Below are 25,510 nucleotides of genomic sequence, written 5' to 3'. Positions count from 1 at the left end.
AAAGTAGTTTTTTCGGTAGTCCCCATGACAGCAGCAAACACATCTGTACTTCAGCCAGCAAGACTAACTCCCTCCTTCACAATGAGCTTCACGTTATTAGGGTCCCCTCTGTATTTCCAAGTAGCCTAGGACATGAGAGTCCCCACAGAGACTTAACTCAATCCCTTGCTGGTGCCATGCGGTCCTGGGGAACACTCGAGATCCTTGACCTGACTACTTGAAGAGCACAGGTTGGAACACGTGTTAGCCATACCCTCATTGCTGTAGTTGAGCCCAGTCTAATGAGCCTACCACGTCCAGGAAGCACAATGGAAGCCCACAGAATGGGTCTGTGTGAGACTGCTGGGAAGGAACAGCCCACAACCCTTCCTGGGGAATTTAGTAATTCCTTCCTGTTCTTCTCCCTAGAACGACTTATCACCAGAGGGTGAACTGGACTGCAGGGGTGCAGTATTTAGCCAGTTTCATTGTGAGCGCTGCCTCTGAGCACTTCCTGTTCACACTGATGTAGTCACTAAGGCTGGGACACTGTTTACTCACCACCTTGCACTAGACTCTGGGCAAGTTCGAACAGCATGCCAGCTCTCTCTGGAGGTCTGAGAAATGATGCAGATGTGACTTCTGAGGAATGTGGTGGCAGTGGTGTTAGCGGTAGTGGGTACTTAGAATCAGCCGCCCTTCTCAAAAGAAAGTGCCCAGGTCCCAGTCAGCGATGGGAATGGAAGCACGTGACCTTTGTTTCCCTGCCCAGCTCCTCGCCATGGCTGCCTCCATCCTGGCTCTAACAGATCAGCTTGATGGCCCATGAACTTCTCTGTCCTCATATCAGGCAGGACCTGGCTGAATCTGCAGAGATTCGGTACTGAGGACAGAGGAACTTCTTGACTCTCTTCATGTAATGAAAGGCACTGAGCAGAATGCTTAGTTGGGGTAGGTGGGACCCGTGAATTTTTACTTTAACATCCAGCCGACTCCTGTTCCTGACACCCCCCCCCCCCGGAATGTTTCTTCAGACCCAGTGTCTGAATTCGGGACCTTAGGCTTAGTCTATGCTTGGCACACGGGTGCATTTGGCCTGGGGGAGGAGATAGGGTTTCTCATCTGATTCTGGTCCTGGATCCGAGCCAGAATTGACCAACTATATAGCTTGAAGTGGTCTTCTTTTTAAACACCCAAGTGTGACTTTCTGTCTAAACAGGAAGGTCTTAGGAGCCACTTACAGGGCAGCCGTGGGGTCAAGCATGTCTGAGAAGTCTGCCGGAGGACCAATCATCATCGGGCACGCACTTGTCCCCTTACACTAGGGCACTGAGGGGCACTGAGATATAGAGCAGGCTCATGCATCTCACCTCTGTGGGCACAATGAGGTGAAGACTGCCCTCAAATGTTTTTATTATGCATTTTACTCCTCTCCTTATCCAGAAGGACTCTGCTGCTTCCCTATGTCAGCTTTCTGGAATCCGCCCTCTATGGAGGACATATAGCCAGCGTGTATTTCTTAGAAAGTGCGGGTGAGGATGAACTCCTTCTGATGCCTAAGGTCATTCCCTTTCTCTACTCCTTTTTGGAGTGAAGCTCGGAGATATGTCACTGTAAGCAGAACCAACTTCACGTCTTTGTAACATCATTCGCAGCAAAATGCGCAGGAATATTTTGCTCTCAGTGCTTAGGTACCTAGTGATTGCTTTGTTTTATTGAAGAATGCTTGTGTATGATGCCCACTTTTGACCCCAGCAAAACGTCGCAAGGTGTAAGCCAGCGTTTCCTAATCCTTGCTTTGTGCACTAACCCTTCGAGGACCCTGCTAGACTGCAGGTATGAGTTAAGGGATACCGAGAGGAGCCAAGGGTCCTAAGTAGCCAGTGAGTTCCTGGCATGGCTGGCTCATGGACCACTCTTTGAGAGGAGAGGAAATTTCATAAGGATCAACTGGGTGGTGGGGGGGACTATTTAAACATTCTTCCAGAGAATTCCACTAAATCTTCAGGGATGGCAGATCGTAATAACAATTAAAATGCAAACTAGACTGTGTTCTGACAGGGCCCTCCTCTTGGGCTTGGCAACAAGTAGAATGGTCTCAGTGGATGCTTAAGAAGGCTTCAGAAAGGGAAGGAGATGGAGAGCATGGCCACAGACACGCGTCTACAGCATGGGGGCAGCTGAGGGGCTCCGGTGGCTCTGGTGTAGCCTATTTAGCTTACAGGCACGAAATGCAGACTTGTCTCAGATGAACTTGATCTTCCAGGCGGCTGTCCTTGGAATTCAATCCTATATGCAGAAAACTCTTCGTGAGCAGGCCGATGTTCAGGAGACAGACTAGAGATCAGAAGCAAGCACAGTCTTCTTTTTTAAGGAGGCCTTGAAACAATCATTGATGGCCGAAAAATAACCTAGTTTTTGCCACAAGGAAGGGATTTGGATTTGTCATGAGTAGCTTCTGACTGCATAGCATAAATTTCGAGAACTCTAAGGGCCAGATGTTTCTCAAGCGTGAGCACGCTGACTGGGGTCAAATTGTCCCATTCACGTCAGCACACAAGCAATTCAGTAGGTCTGTCTTGGAGCAGACTGCAGAGAACTAGATGATGACAGTCTTGCTTTGAAGCTCGTGATTCTTTAGGCGGTGCAGAGAGTGTCTCTCCGGCCCACTCATTCAGGAAGAATGTCACAGCTCCAGAATGCTCATTCACACAGCGGTGGGAGTTAGTGACTTCTGCTCCCTAATTCAGAAGCAGTTGTCTCCTATGCAAAAATGCGCGTCAGGGACAAACTATAAATATCGGAAGTGTTTTCCCACAGCTTCTCCCCAGTGCTGTTTTGTCAAAGGATTCACAATGTGGGGTGAACTGCCGCGCTCTCTGCCTTACTCAGAAGCCCCCAAAGTAGCAGATCTAGGGATGGTGTGTTCAAGGAACACTCAGAGAGTAAATTTCTCCCCAAGTTCCACAGAAGAGTAGAGTGTGAGGCCTGCACTGTTTCAATCATCAGGACCCATTCCTTGTCCTGGGGCTAAAACTACAGAACCACAGTTCTTTCCTGCCTTGAGAAACCAAGGAGAATATGGTTTGGGCACAAGCATTGGGTAACCAGGGTAATTAAGATTCATCCTTATAGTTCATCGTATCTCCAGAGAACTGAGGTAAATTGGTTACACCTTCCTCACTCATCTTTGAGAAGACGGCATTCTCTCAGGAAAGAAGAGATTCAAAGCATTTTCTCAGGAAAGAAGAGATTCAAAGCATTTTCTCAGGAAAAAAGAGATTCAAAGCATTCTCTCAGGAAAGAAGAGACTCAAAGCATTCTCTCAGGAAAGAAGAGACTCAAAGCTCTCAGCAAACTGGTGCATGAGAAAGGAGTAAGTGTGGGCTCAGCCTCCTCCTCCGAGGGGACAGCCTGGTCAGCAGAGGCTGCCGGCCCCTCGGCAGAAGCACGCTGATCCAAAGTGAGGACTGCCCACTGGGAAAGAAAGAATATGTGGTTCACTCTTCCTACCACAAGGGTTTCTTTGGGATAGTCTTAAAGATCATGGAAGCTGCAAGGTAACACCGAAGGAAGAGACTGGTTTGAAGAGTATTTGAGGGGCCGGAGGCTGGGGGATGTCGCAGCAGGTAAAACCACTTGTTGCTCCTTATGGAAGACCCAAGTTCAGTCCTCCGCACCTAGTGTGGCTCACAAGCGTCTGTACCGCCAGTTTCAGGGGATGTGAGGCTCTCCCCTTACCTCCATGGGCACCGCGGGTGAGGTGCCCAGACATACAAGCAGGCCAAACCGTAAGACACATAACATAAATACATCTTAGAAATTGAGGCATTAGAGAGACCCGTCTCCCTGCCCCCAGCATTGCTTTTCCCTTGGCGGTAGATCACGCGATGACTGTTTCCGTGCCTCCTGTTTTCCTTGTTCATTTTCTTACCCCCTGACTGTGTTTCTACCGTGCTATAGAAGCTTGCAGTTTAACAAGTCATAATAATCTATTCAGGCAGATCCCCAGAAGTCCAAAGATTTGCTCGTGAGGTGTGGTTGATACTGGAAGTTAAAATGGAGCTGAGAGTGCTGGTGTGCATGCCTGTAATTCTAGTGTTGGGAGACGGAGCTTGGAGGGTCACTGCGAGTGTGAGGCCAGCCTGGGAGAGACCCTGCCTCAAAAATAAAACTAAAGCAAAGCAAAACAAACAACAGCAACAGAAACCCAGAGGGGAAAATGATAATCAAAAGGAGAGAGAGAGAGAGAGACAGAGACAGAGAGACAGAGACAGAAAGACAGAGACAGAGAGAGGCAGAGACAGAGAGACACAGAGAGAGACAGAGGGAGACAGTGACAGAGAGACACAGAGAGACACAGAGAGACACAGAGAGACACAGAGAGGCATAGAGGCTAGTTAATGTGGAATGGAGGTGCTAGTAAGTACTTTAGCTTGGTAGTATCCAGCAAACAAAACAGTGATTTGATCTTTGCCATTGGCTGGCCTCTCCCCTGTCTCCTGGAGGTAAAGATACCTCCAGATTATTCAGGGGCTTTGCTGGAGTGCGTGCTAGCTGTCTGTGGCTTCAATACGGCTAAGCTCTTTTCTTGTTGGACCTGCCAGGCCACCCTAGACCTACGACCTTCCCATAACTCATGAAAGCAACCCCTCAAGGCAAGAACAAAGCAAACGTGCCCATGGCACCTGAGGGTTCTCCTTAGGGGACAGCACTCAGGCAGGAGATCCGCAAAGGTTGTCCCTGGTCTCAGGTTCTCTCTGGACACTGGCAGCTGACCTCAATGCCACTGGAGTGTCTGCGGAGGGTGAAACAGCTGCTATGTGTGCAGAACGTCGGCGGGCAGAAGACAGTGCCTGGGTTCCCATATTTCCATTTAGATCTTGAAGCTCTTGTGCTGCCCATATCAGACTATCTCCTGCTTGGTGGACTGGACCAGGGTGTGTTCCAAGGATCCCGTAAGATGTTTCCGAGGGCACCACGAGGACTGACTGGGCCGATGCTCCTGGTTCATCCTTTGTTTGTTTCTCTGGTAGACATATTCTCACGTTTTTTCTTGCCTCTCTTGTTCATAACAGTGGTTCCGACTTTATGAACTGTACGTAAGAATACATAATGAGCATTATTTAGATTTCAGTAAAAAGAGCCAGTTAGGAAATAGTCTTAAAAATGGTGGGATACCCAGGTTTGGCTGTGTGTGTCTTTAATCCCCAACCATAGAGGTGGGGGCAGGTAGATCTCTGTAGGTTCAAGGCTAGCCTGACCTACCTCGCAAGTTGCAGGTCAGCCAGAGATATGCAACGAGAGTCTATATCACAGGAGAAAAAAAAGTGGAATGTTTTCAGAATTTGGCCACTGTCAGAAGTGTAAAGAGGAATTGTTATCTCACTTTCGTGTCTGCCCCTATGCTTCGTGAACTTGAGTCTGTGTGTGTCACATGCCCAGCCTATGACTCTGAAGGAGACACTTCTGTGCTGTGGTATGGGACGCATTAGGTCTGGTCGCATGTGCATGGGAGGGACAACAGCCACAGTGGTGACTGTTGCTGCTGCACTGTCTCTCTGCCCAGTCCGTCATCCCATCCTGACCTGTATGACTGTCAGTGGAGGCACAGAGAGATTCTTCTCTCATATATGGGAAAAAGGAGTCGGAAAAATAATATTGTTTTTCAGCAAGTTTGACTGTGGCCCGACCTGATGTTTTGTGGTTGATCTTGACAGCAAAGATACAATGTGGGCATCACGGGTCTGGAAAAGCGAATTGTCTCTAGGTTGTGGTGGTATAACTGTTGATTCATGATCCTACAGGAAATCCTGCTGTGTTGAATCAATAGAATGTTCTTGGATCTTCCTAGGGGCTTTGTGTGAGGAGTGTTTGTAGTAGTACTCCTAACACGAAGTTTACCAAGCCTGGATACAGGTCAGAGTCATGGCAGCCATTGTAACTTTGGGTCCAAATAAACGTGATTAAGAATTCTACCTTTTAAAAATGGATTTTTACACGTAAAAATCAAATGGTATTGTAAACTAAATTCCCCCATTTGTGGGATGCATGAGGATTTGAGAACATACAAGGGCAACTTTTCCAGCATTTTCAAAAGCAAGTCCCATATCCAAGGAGAAACTTTGGTCCCGGGATTCATCTGTATGGATTCATCTGGGACTTCTCCAGCTTCAAAACTCAACTTCCATTGTCTTAGGGATGCGCTTCTTCCCTGGTTACCTGCGGTGGTTCATAGCAACAGTACAGACTGAGCTTTTCATATATAAACTTATGTACCAAACTGACCATGAATCAATATCTCTTGCTTTCTTTAACCTATGAATATGGGTTTGAAAGTAGAATTCTCAAGAGTTTCCCACCCATACAGGAAAAGGACAGTTTTGGTCCATTCCGTCTGAGGCTGTGACCTCTGAGCTGGGACTGTATTCTCCAGTGAGAGTCTGGACAGTGTGTCCTGTTGTCTTACTCTGGAGTCTTGGATAGGTGTGTGCTCAGGGAGGCTTGGAGCCATGCTGAGTAGGGCAAGGATGGGCAGAACTTGGAAGAGGGCTTAGGGTAGACTGGAAAAGCCACCAAGGGCACCTGAGGTGAATTCTGGAGGGCAGAGACCCTGGCTGACTGAGCTGTGTGTTGACGGGAGGTTGAGCAGACAGCAAAGGGTATCATATCTGACACAATGGATAGCTGGGAAGCCAGAGAGGACCTGCTCCCCTGGGGCTGTGACACTTTCCCTCAGCAGGGCTTCCAGGCCATCACTGTGGGGGACAGCATGCATGGGGGTGTCTTCCCAAGGGGAAAAGGCTTGAGAGGACCAGTGGATGTTTTAGTGTGTCATCAGGAGGTACAACCCTCGGGCTTCTCGATGCTTAATTCAGCAAGTGGTCCCCAGACCACACTCACGCAGGGCAGCCCAGAAGCCAGCTGCTTCACATGGTGTCGTAATCCTAAGGATAGATATTTTGATATTATATTTCAAAACTACTTATATTGGCAGTGGAAAAAAGTCACCAAAATACAATGTGAATTAACACTGTGTGGTCACAGGTGACTCCGAGGGTTGGATAATGTGCATTTTTGGGTGGTCTTGTTTCCATAGACTCCAACCACCGTTAGGCAGCAGTCCTGGTTTGAAGCCCATAGCCGTCTGTTTAATTTTTGCACTCTAAAACAGACATTCTCTTACTGAAGCCTATTACAGGTCTAGTTGAACACTTGGGCTATTTTGCTTGCTCCTTTAGACTTGTTTGTTACTCGTCGGGGAAGTCAGGAGCTGGACACTGGCTGATGTCTGTTTTGATGCCAGGGCTCAGAGGCGAACTGATCCCTGAACGAGTTTCCTGACCCCACATCTTGCTGCCCACCAGACGCACTGTGGGGGGCTCCATGGGGGCTCCCTTTCGGTCACTTAACTGTTAGGACTAAGTGTGTTCCAAGCATGCTTGCCTGTATCTATGCTTAGGGGACTGAAAGCAGACCCTTAATTCACCAATCTAGTCGACACCAAATTTGAACATTTTGTATGTTTTTATTTTTTAATTTCATAGAAATGCCTCACAGTGACGTATGCTGATTGAGTTGACAGTTTTACAGATGCACAAATAAGCTGTTATCTGCTTTATATTTACCTATAGTAGGACATTTCTTTCTATCTCTTCTCAGCCAGGGATTTCAGAGGGGAAGCACTCTCTGTTTCTGGGCTGTTAGGCCAGAGAAGCCTTAAGACTCTTGTTTCTGAAGAGGAAGGCTGGTAATATGGATGAAGGCTGGTAATATGGATGAATGACATAGCATAACCTCAAATATCAGAGGATAATAGAAATGCTGTGAAAATTACCATATTTGACATAAAAATATCCAGACTATGCTTAACATAGCCAGCTGTGTAGTAGAAACTGGACAAGGAGAAATGGCCAAAATGCACTGATTCCCCACCCCACCCCATCAAACACATAAGTGATTTCTCACTGTCTTTTGGGAGTAGACTTGGAGGAAGGAGAAAGAGGCAGCTTTCTATGTAGGGAGCGCTCCTGCACCCGTCCTGTGAGCTGCAGGGCAGCCTACCTGGTCATTAAAGCTTCAGGGGACAGTTAACGTATTTCACTCTAAAATGTGTACTTACATGTTTTTCATGTGTTTTGCTTTTCAGAGACAAACCCAAATTACCCTGAAGTCCTCTATGAAGGTAGAGATCATGTTTCTTCATTCTATATTTTTTTAAAAATGTTTGTGCATAATGAAATAAATCAGCTAAAAGAAGACCTGTGAGCTGAGTTAAATACACATTTTCAAGAGCTGCATGAGCCAAAATCACATCTCAAGTATCACCCGGTATTGATGGCTCTTTTCCCTTGATAGTTACAGTGCCTGTAAATAGCACTTTCTCTCTGAGGCTCTCTTCTTGGAAGTAGTAAATCCATTCTGCTCTCAGAGACATTTTGTTTCTGTAATTGGGAACTAATTACCTGTTTAAGAGCCATGGCGACCAAGAGAGGGAGGTGGATCACCTTCAGGCCATGGCAGGAAACACATACAAAACTTTTACTTGTATAATGCAAAAGACCGCCCATGGGCAAGAGCATCCTCCCCACCCCCACCCCGCTTCTCTTTTATTAGATATTTTCTTTATTTACATTTCAAATGTTATCCTCCCCTTTCCTCCTTTCCCCTCCAAACCCTCTCCATCCCATCCCCCACCCCCCTGCGCATTAACCTACCCACTCCCGCTTCCCTGTCCTGGCATTCACAGGACCAAGGGCCTCTCCTCTCATTGATGCCCAGCAAGGCCATCCTCAGGCTGGAGCATCCTTAAGGGGGCTTTGTGAAAGGCAGCTTAGCCACTGAGCCTTGTCATCAAGACCCTCGGTCTCTGCTGCACATTTTACCCCTGCCGACCAGCTCTGCTGAGGCTGGTCTTCTTGGACGCATGAGCTGATCCTGTGGTGGGACTGGCCCAGACCCTGGTTCATCTAACCCCTCATACAGAGAAGCAGGATCTCTTAGCCCCAAGTTACTAGATCCATCCCTGGAGGTAGGTCAGCTTTCCTGGGGGCGGAGGAGTTTACGAACCTAAATAAAATGAAGTCCGTTAGGAACAGGGAAGAAGGAAACCCAAAGGCTGCATAATGACGGGTTAGCTGTTCACCCTCACTTTTTGACTAAATGTCAAGGGTGTGTTGATGGATATAAAATCTCTGTAGCAGATTTCCAAACTATCATCGTGATTATAGAGCTACTAAATTCAGAGATGTGATGGGATTTGTTTTAAGACTGGGGCTAAAATTCAAAATGATTAAAATTAGCTTAGTTAGAACGCCATATTTTAAAAGGCCTTTGCTCTTTAGCTTTTCACTCACACGGACACACTATCTGTTGTTCCTGCCCGCTTGGGTCTGTAACGTGTCCCTCACCATCAATGACCAAAGAAGATCTCCATTGCACATGCTTTTCTATCCTATGCTTATTATATGCGTATTTAACTCCAGCTAATTTTAACTGGGAACTATACTGCCTTTACCTGTGTATATAGTCTAATCCATTATTTCATCTAATTTGTGACTTGGTTGATTTTGTGCAGATGATTCATATATATATATATATATGTTTTACTTAATCTGCTAGGACTTTAAGGAAAACATGTTTTGGATTATACCACACAGCATGAAGCTTGAATAATGATTTTTTGCATTTTAAAATTATGTTTGGAATTTCTTTTCAGTAACTTCAAAACTTTAAAAATGTCATCTTCCCAGTGGCCCCAGATTCCACTGTGGGCCTTTTTGGCTAAGATGTCACGGTTTTAAACTAGAGACATTTAAAGTGTTCTAAGTTCTGAATGGCTACTTGGCTATACTACAAAGAAAAACCAGTAAATAAATGATGTCTGCTTATGTCTGAAATCAGTGAGTTTTGAGATATTCCAAACAAACATTGTTAAAATGCAAGTTTTGGCATTAAGAACTCAACAACAAACAGGGAAAACAAATGCCTTTTCTGTCATTTTGTTCGCTTGCATTTAAAGGAGCAGGGTGATAATAAAGCTGTGGCTTGAATGGTTTGCCCCAAGCGGACAGGATGATCCCACCATGGGGACTTCCTTCTACGGGGGCTGAGCTGATGAAATGGCCACTGTTCCTGGTTAGAAGCCCCGGTGTCTGCAGCCAGCTTGCTAAGAATTTTCTGTGATATATAGTATTAAGAATAAGTACTTTGATTACCCATGAAAATCAGCTGATCATTTCCGATCTCATCCATGTAGACTAAAACTGACCTAGAACATGGTGACTGATATTGAGATCTGTGGCCACAAAGCCACATCTGATTATCATATTGGCCTGTTCATTATGGAATACTGGCATGTCTGAGCTCTTCTGAAAATTCCTTTGTGGACCCAAATTTCCTGTTCCCCAAAGAGATGCTAGTACCTAGAAACCAGTGCTGCCTTACAGTCTGGCCTGTCATGTGGCGCTGATTGCTTCTGCGTGGCCCCAGCTCTGTCCATTGACATTTCTCTCCTTTAAAACTGGTGGCCAGATCTGCCCTCCAAAGACCTTCCAGGTGGAAAACATCCATGGCTCTCATTTTTTGTTTGAAGGTGGTATTTTTAATAAAGGGGTATTTCGCTGAGAGCAAAGGAGACTCCTCAAGCCTGTTTAGAGTGTCTAGCAAAACAGTGCTGGAGCCATGGAGACCGAATGCCGTATTCAGTTTATGTGGTGCTGGCCTTCCAGGCGTTGACTGAGCAGACAGGCTGTCTGATGGTGATTCAGACTCTCTGGGCCTGTTTTGCCTTGTTCTTGGTCTCACTGTAGCCCTGTACACAGCAGCAGCCTAGCGATGACTTCCTGTTCTTTCTCTTTCTCTTATTTTCAAGATTGGACCACACCAACTGACATGGGGGATACTACGAACAAAAGCAATGAAATCCCCTCCACGGATGTTGCTGACCAAAGCAATCGGGAGCATCTCTCGGTGAGTGGGGGAGACAGGCACTTCCTGCAAGGGTTCTGACTGCTCTGGGTGCTCATATGCCTGAGAAATCATCAAGGTCCACATAAGACAGTCACTGTTCCGATGTGAGCAGGCCATCCCAGATCAGAGGGTCTACTAGAAAGGCTTAGAAACAGTGATGTAGAGACCATACAACCTCTAACTTACATGATTTTTCTGGTAGCGCACCACATATTTAATTTTTCTGATATTTTATTTATTTTTATTTTATGTGTGTGGGTGTTTTGTCTGAGTATGAGGCTGTGCACCATGTGTGTGCAGTACCCAAGGCGGCCAGAAGAGGGTGTCATATCCTTAGGTCCTAGGGAACTGGAGTTAACAGAAGGGGGTTAGTGGCCATCTGGGGGCTGGGAACCGAACTCAGATCTTCTTCCACTGGGCTCAGACCCATAGTTTAGTTTATTTCTGTGTCTGCGTGAATGCATACCTACAAAAGCCAGGAGAAAGCAGAGACCAGAAGGGAGTGCCAGATTTCCTGGTGCTAAGGCAGCTGATGTGGGTGCTCAGAACTGAATGATGGTCTTCTGGAAGAACAACAGGTGTTCTTAAGCATAGATCTCTCCCAGTCCCATAGTGTACCAATTTCAATAGTTTTTATTGTTTTAAATATCTGTCCTTTACAACCAGACTACTGGGAAATCAGAAAACCAATTCTTATATCCTGGGACCACATTTTCACATCTATCTCTTTCTTTTCTTAAAATAAAATTTGGGTGTCTGCCAAACATAGAAATCCAGTTGTCTCTAGAGACTGTTGTGGGGAAGGAACTCCAGGCCTGTCTTTTTTAGACAGGGACTCTGGGGGTGAAGTGGTACTCAGCTTTGGCCACTGCAGGGTGACTGACCTGAATAGGAAGAAATGAGAGGGGTTCTGTAAAGAAAAACTTTCAGACTGGGAAACATGATGCAGGCTTCACTGGGGGGCTCGGGCTGCTGACAGAGGTCTTGAAATAGTCCCAGGTGATTAGCCTTACTCTGTAGTGAGTTGCCGTTGAAGGATCTGCTGGTCCTGGGCTTTCACCGTGGGATCAGTCTGGTAACTGCTCTGGTCAAAGTCCATATTCATGTTGAAGTTTCCTCTCACACGGCATGTCCTGTGAGCTCTGATTCCTTGTTACCCTGAATCCAGCCACCTCTCCTCCTGCTGCCACGCCTGAATGACGTGTACCTGAATGATGGGTGTATATATATATTCAGGTGTGTACATGCCTAAGTGTCTGTGTTGAGGTTAGAGGACTGCTTCCCACTGTGGTAACCAAGGATCAGACTCAGGTCGACAGGCTTGCACTAGGCAAGTGCTTTTACACACAGTCATATCACTAGTCCAGCAGCCATGTTTTTCAGTCACAAGGACACATTCTAAGACCTCCAGTGGATGCTTAAAATTTCAGGTAGTTTTGAAGCCTGGCTGGGATTCACCAACCATGTGGTTTCCCTCTACATACCTATAATAAAGGTTGATTTTATAAGTTAGGCACAAAAACACTAATAAAAAAAAGTAACAAATATAGCAACATAGTATCAGTTTTTCATCACATTCGCTATTAAGTAAATAAGGACAATTTGAACATAAATTCTGCGAAGCCATGACAGTGTTTCTTATGAGAAAGAAGGCTACTGGTTAACCAACACATGAGAGATTCATACAGCATGGATAGGCTGCCCATGCTCAGGGGAGATGGATCTCGTCAGGTCAAGGTGGTCTGCCATCACTTGAGGACACAGAGGCTGCATCTAGACCCAGGCTTTTCAGGTGTACCGGGAGATCCAGAAAACAGGAAAGCAGCGGAAGGGTCCATTATCAGACCCCTGCACATCACGGCCATTGCCAGTGCCCCTCCAGTCCTTCGTAACTGACTTAAGGTTGTTCTTATCTGACAACATACAGTGAAACCGCAGAGGGATTAGCTGTGACAGCTTATTTTCCTGCCTTTACTGTGAATCATGTGCTTTGCTGTGAATAAATTACAGTTTTTGAATAACTGGATTGACTGGTTTAAGACTCCAAGCTGTGCGACCTTGGGATGTTTACTTACTTATTTTCCTGAGTTTCAGTTTTGACAGTTCCATTGTTTGCACCACCATGGTCCTAATTATTGCACTGTTTACTACAGTGGCCACTGTGCCACGCTCCCTCTCCGAGTGAACTCAATGAGGATGTATAATCCTCAAGGCAGAGAACTGTTAAACATGAAAGTCATGAGAAGCAGATAGGCACATCTGAATTTTACACTCAGAGACAAGCCCTGTCTGAACTATCTATACTTTGCTGTGTCAGGAAAGTATGCTATGCTACAGTAGCAAATTCCCTTCACAGTTCATTAGGTACATTAATGGGAGTCTCTTCGGCTTTGTCCTGACGGTAGGACTTATCTGACACACAGCTGCTCCTTGGAGAGTTGATGCTCCAATCTTTTGATGACAGCATCATGCCTTGTTGAGAACCATGGCCTTAGACTAAGATCTCAGATGGGCAGATACTGTCTACCCTTCATTAACACCAGTCTTGACTAGTGCCGTGAATCCACCTAGTCACAAGCAAGGTGGGAAGTGCATTTTTCAGAGAAACAGGAGCCAGGATCAGTTGGGTGAGGAACACTAATTAAGGGCCCCCCTGGAACTGTGGTTCTCAACCTTCCTGAGGCTTGCAGCCCTTTATACGGTGGTTCTGCATGTGATGACCCCTGACCAGAGTATTATTTTTGTTGCTACTTTGTAGCTGTAATTTTGACACTGTTATGAATCATAATGTAAGTCTCTGTTTTCCTATGGTCTCAGGCAAACCCTGTGAAAATGTCACTCAACTCCCCAGGGGGTCATGACCCACAGGTTGAGAACCACTGCCTTAAAGGGACACAGAATACTGCTTTTAGGGGTATTATACACAGGAGTTGGTAAGCACTGTCAGAGGGCAGCATCTGTGTTTATGACTATAGTTTTATTAGAACATGGCCTTGTACATTTATTTTCAAGCTACACTGGCTGAGCTGAGCTCTCGAAACAGGCTGTGTGTGTGCCTGGTAGATTACAATCAGAGTTTGCCAATTCCTTGACCCTTGTTGTGTAGAGTTAAGTTTTGATAATTTGATGAAAACCAAAGTCACCTGGAAACAGAGACTCTCAATTGAAGGATTGCCTCCATCAGAGTGGCCCTGTTGGCAAGTCTGTGGGCATTTTCCTGATTGATGTGAATTAATTGTGGGTGGAGCCACCTTGATAGGTGATTCTAGGATGTCCAGGGAAGTGAGAATAAGCCATGGAAGCAAAGCAGTAACCCGTCCCTCCACACCCCCTCTTCAGCCTCTGCCTCCCAGTCCCCGCCTCAGACTCCTGGTAAACTATGCGATGAAACAAACCCTTCCTTCCTGGGTTGCTTTTAGTCTAGGTGTTTATTACAGCAATAGAAAGCCAAGTAGGATACTTGGGTGGAGCAAAGCCTAAAGGCTCCACACAGTGTGCTACTTTGTTACAATGTCCTTCAAGGAGTAGGATTCTCAAAATGTATCCAGAGGAGCAGCGGTGGCAGGGAATACTAAGTTTCATTGTCTTCTTTTTTGAGGTTGTGACAAAAGTCTGTTTATAAGTTTAACCTGCTTCCTCCTTTGGAAAGTTGGCACCTAGTAGGACTTAGCTGTTTCACTACTGGGCTGTTGAGGTTAAAGTGACCTGCTGTGTCTACAGAGTTATGATAGTGAATAGCAAGTGCTCAGGACATTTTACCTGCCATAGTCATCCCTGGGAATGGCTTTGCAAGGTCATCATGGCCCGGCTCTCTCTCCCCCCAGGTCTATGCCGTGGTGGTGATTGCGTCTGTGGTGGGATTCTGCCTGCTGGTGATGCTGCTTCTACTTAAGTTGGCGAGACATTCCAAGTTTGGCATGAAAGGTAAGCAGTCGTGTGCTTATTTTGCTTTTTAAGTGGACTCATTTTTGGCTCATGACTAACGCTAATTATCACTGAAGGAGGAAGTGGCTGGATTTATGATGACTGATTCTTAAGGCTGAGAAATTATGGCAGAGATATGATACTACACATCAAGACAGAATAAACCCACGCTTACTCAACCTTGCCCACTTTCCCATGAGCGCAGGTTGTCCAAGAGGCATGGACTGGTTTCTCCATTGTGGACTAGCTCAGCAGGGTGGGCATGGAGCAGCGTTTGTGCATTCCTGCTGTGGTCATAGGCAAGCGAGGCACAGGGGCAAGGAAATGCTATGGCCTTGGGCAAGTGTTGTACATTGAGATTCTAAGTCTCCTGTCACCTGCCTTCTCTTGCTATTGCTTTTCTCTGTTCTCATTTTTTGAAAATTAAACAACAAACATTGTCAGAAGCAAAGTAAGAAAAGCCAGAGTGGTATACCAAGGCTGTGCATGCCGATGGGTTTTTATTTAAGTATCTCAGTCTGAGAGTTAGGGACTGTATTGTCTTAAACAGATGACTGATACTTTTTGAGGATAATAAATTGTGTTTGAGGGTAGGGATGAGGAGACACTCAAATGCTTTTGTATAAAAATGAAGAGTTCCGGGGACTTTGAAGCACTTATTGTGATATTTAAGCCGATGTATCAGCTATTACAAGATCATTATATTTTGTGTGGCCTCTGACAGCTCGATACTGTAAATACCTAGAGGGGCAACTCTAAGAAGGCTTGACCTGCTGGGAGGATCAGGTCTGTGGGTGTCTTTACCTGTAACTTAAGCAATAGTACCTTGCCAGCATTCATGGGTCCGAGACGGATGGTCTTTTTCTGTTGTTTCTTCCCCTCTTTCTTTTGGTGACCATGATAGGGTTCTTAGTTGTCGTTAGTTCAGATGTGACACAATAGAACTCTTCTAGTCTTGTTTGACTGCCTCTGAGTCTGTGTATCTTCCTTGGGAGACAAGCTCCTTTGCTCTAATAAAACTTGGGAGAAGGAGTAGATGGAGTGACTGGAGTCATTGTAAAAGTGGCTTCTCTAAGCAAGTGTAAGAGACCGGCAGGGTAACAAGGATTGCAGGGCCAGGCAGTGGTGGCGCACACCTTTAATCCCAGCACGTGGGAGGCAGAGGCAGAGGCAGGTGGATTTCTGAGTTTGAGGCCAGCCTGGTCTACAGAGTGAGTTCCAGGACAGCCAGGGCTATATAGAGAAACCCTGTCTCAAAAAACCAAACCAAACCAAACTACAAAACAAACAAGGGTTGCAGGGCTCCCCCAGAATTCTCATTAGTTGGGTCTGTGTGCATCAGGAAATTGGCATCTGAACCTTTTCAGGGGTGGTTCATGTCACTGCTCCCCAAGTCCTGAGAATCACTAATCCTTTGACATGAGTCCAGGCTGCCACATCTTTCTCCTACTGTGACATTGTGGGATTGCCATGCAAATCAAGTCCCGCCATTTCTCCCCAAGCCATCGGACGGGTCTAGCTGTCTGCTCACATGTGCTGGGTACCTACCATGGGCGTATGTCTTACCCTCACCAGCTGCTTGGTTTCCTTGGGGGGCATTTTGAGCGTATGTCCCCCAAGCACAGCTTGCACAGAGAGCATTCGGGTCTTGAGGCTGAACCTCCTTTCCTGAAGGGTGTAACTTGACATTTTTCATCTGTGGATTCTTTGAGAACAGCTTTGTTCAGACCCTTCTGGGAGTTCATTAGAAGGGTTGGGAATCCTGGGAGCGTAGTGTAGTAAGTCTTCTTGATACTGTCCAGGAATGACCCATGGACAGAGGAAGTGTCTATAAATGGCAACCTATTCTTCCAGTAGTGCAATGGAAGGGAAACAAAAGGGGAGACGTTTGTTTCCAAGGCTGTATTCCATATGGAACCTTCAGGACTGAGAGCTAATTGTATTTTTATGGATAACAGACGATTACCACCTAACGAAAACCTGTGTTTTCCTCCTTAATGAACTGGGAGGAAGAACTTGCTTGGCCTTGAGCATGGCAGCTGATGACTTCGTCCAGGCAGTAACTACTATGGTGTGTTTTCTGTCTCAGTCTTATAAATTAAAAGCGCATTTGCAACACTGTCTTGGAGACTCCTGCTCCTGTCCAGAGCAGACGGGCTTTGTATCCTGTCTGTTTTCAGCCATGTGCCAATCTGTGGTGTGGTCTGTACAGGTTGACCCTGACTCAAGGTTATCACTTAACAAGTCAGGTGCTGAGTCCACCATCATCTTTCGGGATCTAGAAATGATGGAGCTGGTGGGTCAAAGCACAAACAAAACCAAACAAAAGTGGTGTTTAAAAATTAATGTGAGTTAATGAACTTTCAGTGTCATTAGCGTGAGGGTCATGCTCAAAACATATGTCCTAAAATGGGAAGACTGTGCAAACATTATTCTCCTGAAATAGACGGTATGCAGGCCAGAGTTTCTCAGGAGCAATAGACTGCATAGTGCTTGCCAGAGATCAGGGCCACGATGGCTGCCAGCCCACCTTTAGGCATTCAGGGCTTTGAGCCCATCCCAGCTGTGTTCACTTTCCATGGCTGTTAAGAAATAACTAAACACCTGAAGCTGTGGACTGTATCTAAAAACAAGGTCTGTTGAGCTCAAGGTTCAGAAGTCCAAACAGTGGACACTTCTTGGGAGGTGAGGCCTTTCCCTGTCCTTTGTGATACCCTGCAGAAGGTGGAACAGGGTGAGATATCAAACCACGTGGTTAGTTAGGAAGCGTGAGAGCAGGGTGGAACAGGCTAGCTCTTTTATCACCTCTATCTTGGATTCTCTTGGCAAAGCCCAAATTAACCCCATCTGGGGCAGCAGGTCGCTGGCCTAGTCCCCACCCACTTGGCCCTTTCCCTTACACATCCTACAACGCCACTTCCAACACCATCACACTGGCTACCCCTTCCAATGTATGAGCTCAGAGGGGAGCCGGCTTATCTTGCATGCCAACTATTTCAATTTATGGTACAAGCTTTCAAATTGTGAACTAACCATTCACAATTTTAATACCATTGGTTTGAAAGCTCTGAAGCTCGTGTCTTCATTCAGACCTGAAGCTGGCAGAGGGGTCAGATAGTGGCTCATATTTTCCACTAAGGTAGAATTTATATTTCACTCTTATTTGTTTACTGTAGTTTAAGCATCTTGCTGCTAATATCTGATAGGCTATTGGACTTGTGACAGTAACAACATCAAATGTAGGGTTTCTTTTTCTCTCCATTTTCTCCTGTTTATTTCTGTTTACTTGTTTTGTTGTTGTTGTTGTTAAATGTCTAGTTATTATTAGCATAAGAGTTCCAAAAAAAGTTACTCTATCAATGTTTGGCCATGTGCTCCGGGTTATTCCCCTGCATAATTATACAAATACACACAACCCATTGTGAGTTCTACCTGCATCTGTCACCACACTGATGTTTCTGTAGTTATAATCTAATTTTCATCTAAGGCTGCCTCCACATTATTTTGATTAGTTTTCAATGATACAGCTCCCAAAGAATTTTCAAAGCTGCTTGTTGCTAAGGAACAGCAGTGGGACCATGAGTGTGCAGTGAGTGTGTGCTCTCCGTTCCGACCAACAGAGTCTTATGTGGCTCTCCCAATGGCTGCTTGGCCCCTGTGCTCCAGGCCGCAGACATACACATGAAGAATCCATGGCATCTGGGTTGCTGGTTCTTCAGAGGGTATTCTATGCTGGGAGCCCTGCCACAGGCAGGACTGGAAAAAAATCACAAGGAGCCAGCCGGCTTGGCGCCCACCATGTAGATGAGGCTTGGAGTACTTCCTGACGGAAATGCACATGGCATTTCCCCCTTAGGACAGATGCACTCCTTGGACCCCAGGTTGAAGTAGCGTAGTGGTCCTAAGAGTGGCAGAGGGCATCAGAAAAAAAGGCAGTCTTCTCCCACTGCCCCAGCGACCCGGAGATTCCATGCGTGCGCCTCTAGCCTACATTCGTTCAATCCCGGTGTCAGAAGCTTCCAGATTTCCAGCTAAGACAGATGAAAGGGCATCGCAGGGAGCAGAGGCCCGAAGTTCTCTTCTCTGCACTCAAATGACTGATCTGAGAATTATCTAGAATGTCTTTCAAAATTAAGATTTCCACTCATGTAAAAATGATCACAAGCGCAGCAGGGTTAAGGCCAGTGCCACTGACAGTTCCAGCCTTTTCTGTGAGCTCAGACCAGTGCAGAGGGCGGAAGAGCTGGACTTTAACACATATTTGGACCCGCTTTTAAAAGAGGAAAACATGTGAGCGAAGCCAGAGACAGGGTCAACAGAAACATCTGAGAAGACAAACTTTTTCCACATGCATCTTTCACTTTTGGAAAAAAAAAAAAAACCCACAGTGTATTAAAATTAGAACACTAACAAAAGTTTGTTTTCCAGACTTTCATGCAGCTTAGGAATATGTAATTCAAAAATAGAAATTCTCCATCACTCTTTCTCACTCTGTCGTCCCCACTCCTAGATATAACCGCCTCTACCTCGCAGGATGCATGCATTATGCAAATGATCAGATACGTTGCTTTACTTCTGTGTAGATAGAGCAGAGCTTCTTCTTTTATTCCATAGGGAAGTCATAACACTAATCTTGCTCTGTGTATTTCCTGAGGTCACAGTTGACCACGTAGGCCTTTCCGCCAGCACCTGGGCAGCTGGTGCATCATATTTCGTAGGACTTCCCAGCACCGTGCCTTTAGGCTGCTCCAGTCTGACACCTACCTCTGTCTCTTCCAAGTTCTGTGGCTTTGAGCAAGTCTTATTTTCTCTTGCTTCATTTTGGTAGAGGCACAGGCAACAGTGGCTGAACTAGTCAGCGTTCTCCTGCTGTGAAGAGAACAGTGACCAAGGGGACTCTCACAAGGGAAAGTGTTTAATGGAGGCTGGCTTTTAGTTTCAGAGGTTTAGTCCAATACCATCTTGGTGGGAGCATTGCAACAGGCAGACATGGTGCTGGAGAAGTATCTGAGAGCTACATCCTGATTCACAGGAGGAGAGAGAGGGGGTTGATGGGAGAGGGGGAGGGGGAGGGAGAGGGAGAAAGAGGAGAGAGACTGGGTTTGCCTTGGACTTTTGAAACCTCAAAGCCCACCCTCAAAGACACAGTTCCTTCATCAAGGCCACACTGACTAAGCTTTCTCAAGTAGTACCACACCCTGCTGACAAAGCCACCACAGTAGCTTTCTATTGCTCTAAGGAAATACCCAAGACAGTCCAACTTATAAAAGAATGAGGTTTATGTGGTTCACAGGGTTGGATCCAAATATAAGAGTTCCACTTTCGATATCCCTCCACAAGGCCTTTGCAGGCCAGCCACCTAATAGACATAACTCCTCTATGAGAGACACGAGCATCCCCAGCCTTCAATAGTTGCTATATATCCTTATTATCGCTAATGAGTCGTGATTTACTTGACACTGTTCGACATCTAAAATCTAATCATAACTTCAGAGAATTGATCTTTCTGTATAAACATGGAGATGATGGAAACGGGTGCCTGAGAGGAGCGAGGGTGCAGCTCCCGTGTGAGCAGCCCCTTGGGTAAGCTGCCCGACAGGGTCTCCCAGCAGCCACTTGTGAAGGCGGTCTTTCAGTATTTTTGGCCATAGTGAAAATTACCAGTCAGAATTCTGTATATTTATTAATTTAGATTAAGTTGATATTTTAATTAATAATGTTAAGAATCTTTATCATATGAAAAATAAGAAGAAATGATCGCTTATTATTGGTGTTTATGTTTATAGTACTTTTATATACTAATTTTTATTGGTTATACATATCATTCATGCTTTTCCTAGTCTTTTGCTTTTAAACAGTTGTTTTAAAATTTTCGTTAGTCTGCTTGATATAGAGTCTCACTTTGTAGTCCAGGCTAGCCTCTAACTGTCAGCAAACCTGGCCTTAATCTCCTAAGTGTTGCGATTACACGTGTGAGCACTACATCAGCGTGTATTAACTTTCCAATAATATTATTGGTAAACAAAAACGTTGTCTTTTGATAGAGACAGACCTTTGATCTTTCCACCTGAGCCGCACATCTGCAGAAGGCCTCTCCCCGCTCCAAGCCATGGATGTATTTCACATCTTTGCACTGCTGCTCCATCTGCTTTTAACCTTAGCTGCTGTAGACTCTGTACAGCTAGCTCCCTTTCTCTCCTTTAATTTTGTGTGAAATACTCCTGCCTTATTCCGAGACCCACAGAAGGAAGACTCGTGAGAAAATTGTAGTGTGACATTTTTGGAATATCATTTTAACTTTATAGAATCAGAAAGCCACTGACAAAACAAAAAGACGTTTTGAAGAGCCTGGTGATGAACTTGCTGCAGGGATGTGCACAACAGAGCTTTGTTAGTTCTTAGGAGAGGAATTGGAAGCCTCACAAAAGGGATCAGAGAAGACGGGTTTACAGGAAAACTTTCAACTCTCTTCCCCACAACCTCAAACTGGCTCATGGTATACCTCAGGAATATATATATATTTTTAACCTCAGGAATATTTTAAAGGAAAAAATAGTTGTCAGTACTTACCAATCCTTGATAATTTCAAGGGAAAAACAGTTGAAAGAGTTGACTAGCAGTTAAAATATATTTCCAAAAAAGTAACTGGCCTCTTCCTGTTGTTTGAGGTGTGAGTCTATCTCTGGCTCACAAGCTGACTTATTTTCCAAATCTCTTCATACTTTTCAAAAAAAATTTACATTTTATTTTTGTGTGTAAATGGTGCCTGCACACATATACCTACCCTTCATGTGTGCAGAGCCTGTGGAGGCCCAAAGAGAGCCAGGGATCCCATGATGCTGAGTTACAGATGGTCACGAGCTGCCAGGTGGGGCCTGGGAACCTACCTGGGTTCTCCTCAGGGTAGCCAGTGCTATTCTCCACTGAGCCGTCTCTTCAGCTGCCTTTCTTGCTTTCATGCCAACGCTGTGTGCCTCTATATGAGGACAGAGGAGGCTTACTCTGTGCATAATGGTGTGAAGGCATATGAAACTCAAAGGAATTGGTACTGTTGTTTATACAAGAAGCAGAACAACCAGTCTGTCTCCAATTAGCTGTATAAGAGAAATTATCTTTTTATTTTTATTGTGAATTTTAATTTAGTTATAAGTACTCATGGAATATAGCGTGACATTAAAATACACAAATAAAACTGTTATAGTTTCTTAGTTAGAAGTGAGGTGGGTCCTGAACCCCTTCCCACTCTGGGCTAGAATGCTGACAATGGGCATGCCTGAATGGCTTGCTCAACAGACACCTGATGGCTTGCTGGCGAGGAAGAGTCAGCTTTCTCTAAGGATGCATCCCATTGGTTGAGCTCACCATGTTCCATTGGTGGACACCCAGAGGCAATACAACCTGGAGTCAGTGGGTCACTAAACTTATAAAAGAAACAGGAAGTGGAGGGGGAAAGGCCTGGGAGGCAGATCTCAGAGGAGCCAGGGAGAGGAGTTGGGTGTCAATATGTTCAAATTATGTTTTACGAAGTTCTCAAAGAGTTAGAAGTAATAATAAGAATCTGTGAGTATAGCATACTGTGATTGGATCACTGTAGCCAGCCCATGCACCACCTCAGACACTTATTCCTCTGTGCTGGAGATCACCCAAGTCCTCTCTGCTCCGCCTTTTAGAGTTACACCAAGCGCTGTCAGCCAGTTGGAGGACTGCACTCCCAGGCAATAGGAGCTCTTCCTCCTAAGCGTCCACAGTCTGCATGCCACACTGCCTGTCTTCTCTCCATCCTCCCTCCCCTCCTCCCCCTGGCCTCTGGTACCCACACTTCTCAACCAGTAAGTTGACTTCCTAGCAGTAGAGAACACGTGGTGTTTGTCTATCCAGGCCCACCATCTTGGACTCAATATAGCATCTATGTTGTCAGAGAAAACACAAAACAACCCTCAGCTCTGACTTGATTGCCCACCTTGCCCAAGCCATTCTGTCAGCCTATTTGGACTCCAGGTAAAGGCTCTGTTTACTTGTAACATAGAAAGTTCATGTGATGTTACTTAAGAACTTCTCACATGTCTACTTTCATTTAAGGCTAGATGATTTCTTTAGAAAAAAAAATGGATGTACTTAAGAGTCAAGCACCTCTTCACACAGGCCAGGCCACGCGTGGATGGGACGGGGACTTTGGAAATCTGGAAGTCTTCTGGCTTCTTTCTCCCTGTGTCACTTTGATCTTTTACTGTGTATCCTGCTGCTCCGCCCTGCTCTTCCCTGCTTCCTGATCTTTCTTCACTCCGTCCTCTCGTCGCTGTATGCCACTTCAGTGGACGGGCTTCTGAGGACTTGTGAAGAAGAGAGATAGTAACTTGGCTTTAATTCTAACATATGTTTCAACTTTATCTTTATTTTGGGCATGGATGCTGAATGATGGTGGGATTAAATTTAACTGTGAGTCAGCACAACTGTCCTGTGGCACTTAGGAAGCCAGCCTGGTTAGAAGTGTTCGCGCCTCCTTTGAATTTGAAAGTTGTTACCTCGTAAGCCATGATGTCTAGTGAATGGAGTCATGCACTGGTGACAGGAGTCATGTAGCCCTGACTTCATGTCTGTGTTTCCCACCTGTAGCCATTGTGGTATGCAATGTCTTTGTCTCTGGATTTTATTTCCACTTTGATGAAAGAAAGGAGAGAACCAATTATGTGGATGATCATAAAAACAAAATCAATTCTTAGTTTTAGAGCTCAGTTCTTTAAGCTAATTCCTAAGAGGCAGTTGTGTTTCACATTTTATGTTCAGGTGAAAAAACAAAACAAAGCAAAACAAAAAGGGAGACTTCGCCCTGAATTAATACTGGATCTGAACTGCAGACATGTGCTATGCGCATACACAGTGTATATGACTATATCAATGCTCATTGGTAGGGTTCATAGAAGAAGCTGCTGTCCCAATGCGTCACATTATAGTATTCGTGGGATATATGCTTGTTTTCAGCCCTTCTCTTCTAAAAGATGTTATGTATAAATTATTTCAATTCCTAATTTTATTGTTCTTTAAACAACCCATTTATTGGAATGGTTCTGGATTTTACAAGGAACCTGTTGCATTGTTTGGTTGGTGCATCAGTTTTAATAGCTGCTTCTTCTGGGAGGAGTGGTTGCAGCTGGGCAAGGATTTGAGTGTGGGAGGCGCCAGTATTCATTAGCTGAGGTCTAGAGACACAAGCTTAGGAAGCTAATGAGATTCCCTTTGTGTGGAGGGGAAGCACGATTGTTAGAATGAATTCTTTTACATAAAAACTGACTTTAAATTTGATGTATTTACAGCCTGCTAGAGAGGAAAAGAGGTATTCTGGAGGAATTGAATTCCTTATGTAGCAGATTGCCACCCATATGATAACCATAGGCCACGATGCTGCATTTCCTGTGAGGGAAGTCAAGCCTTGGACAGGAGCAAGACAGAAGAAAAACCCTCTGCTCCCACCAAGGCCAGGCTAAAGTACAAACACACTGCATTCCTTTGTTGTCAGCTAGCATTTATGTTCACAGAGAGGAAAGGGAGAGGAGGAGGAGGGAGAGAGGGAGAGGGAAGGAGAGAGGAAGAAAGAGAAGGAGGGAGAGGAAAGGAGGGATGGGAAGGACAAGGGGAACTTCATTTAAACTTTTTAAGTCTTTAGTGAGTTAATAATAATTTGAACTGAAGACTGAAAGCCATCCCAGCCCCACGACTTCATGGTGGGAGCAGATGGAAGAGAAGAAGGTGGAAAGAGGAACTGAGACCTCTTGCAATCCCAGCACAACCTGAGCAGAGTCAACCACCCAACAGAGCCCGCCATAGCCTTGCTTCCTGGAGTCTCTGTTAAAAAAAAAAAAGGTATAGCAAGTCCAAAAATAGCAATGCAGTACCTAAAAAAAATTCATCTAAGGTACCCATCTTGTATGAATTAATGCTATCCTACTACAAAATCAGTTAGTATAATCATGCATTCCCTCCAAAAGTCTGCCGGGCCTTTCTGCTGATATTATTAGTGTGCAATGTCTTTTATTTTTCCCCCAAAGTTGGAGCCACAGTCTCTTTATTATTCTCATTTGAAATAGCACTCAGAGACACAGCCTCCAACCTGAGGACTCCATGGCGACATATTGAGTCTCAAATCACCTACGAAAGTTGCTTCTTTAGTCATGTGACCACTGACTTGCCTTACTATGCATTTGTGGGTGGCAGGTGTCTTGATGGTGGCTCCTTTGTCATCCCAGCCTGAGAGCATTAGGGTAGCTCTACCTTAACCACCCCTTCCTGGAGCACCATGGACTTTGGAGACCAACTCCATAGCGGGGCTGTTTCCTTGCTCCCAGCCTGACTTTGTTGTGTTGTGTGAAGTAGTCCCTGGAACTTTAGATTTATTACAGAGCTGAGGATGCCTTACATGTAGCCTCTTGTCCTTGTGTACAAGTGAGGAAGTTTCAGAAATAAATCTGCATGTCTTCAGTTGGCAGAATAATAGAATCTTCTCTTGGGCCTAACCACAGGTTCTTGGTCCTGATGATGGTCCTAGGTAGACATTGCATCTTGTGGAGGGGCCTTAAATCCCACTAGAAACTGGGTGGTTACTCCTCTAACATCCATGCCACTGTTGCATCCAGCCATCATT

At 45.4% G+C, this 25,510-nt stretch overlaps 1 protein-coding gene across 3 annotated transcripts in view; it reads left to right on the top strand.

Annotated features, from left to right (window-relative positions):
• Ntrk2 (neurotrophic receptor tyrosine kinase 2) overlaps positions 1 to 25,510 on the top strand; it is a 136,238-nt gene that overhangs the window by 61,750 nt on the left and 48,978 nt on the right. For all 3 annotated transcript variants that reach the window (XM_052156714.1, XM_052156716.1, XM_052156715.1), the window contains exons 10-12: positions 8,129 to 8,164; positions 10,853 to 10,950; positions 14,775 to 14,874. In XM_052156714.1, the coding sequence (XP_052012674.1) occupies positions 8,129 to 8,164; positions 10,853 to 10,950; positions 14,775 to 14,874 (234 nt within the window). The remainder of the gene's footprint in view (positions 1 to 8,128; positions 8,165 to 10,852; positions 10,951 to 14,774; positions 14,875 to 25,510) is intronic.

The sequence above is a fragment of the Apodemus sylvaticus genome, chromosome 14, assembly GCF_947179515.1.
Source record: "Apodemus sylvaticus chromosome 14, mApoSyl1.1, whole genome shotgun sequence".
Taxonomy (NCBI): domain Eukaryota; kingdom Metazoa; phylum Chordata; class Mammalia; order Rodentia; family Muridae; genus Apodemus; species Apodemus sylvaticus.
This window is presented reverse-complemented; position numbering and strand designations above follow the sequence as displayed.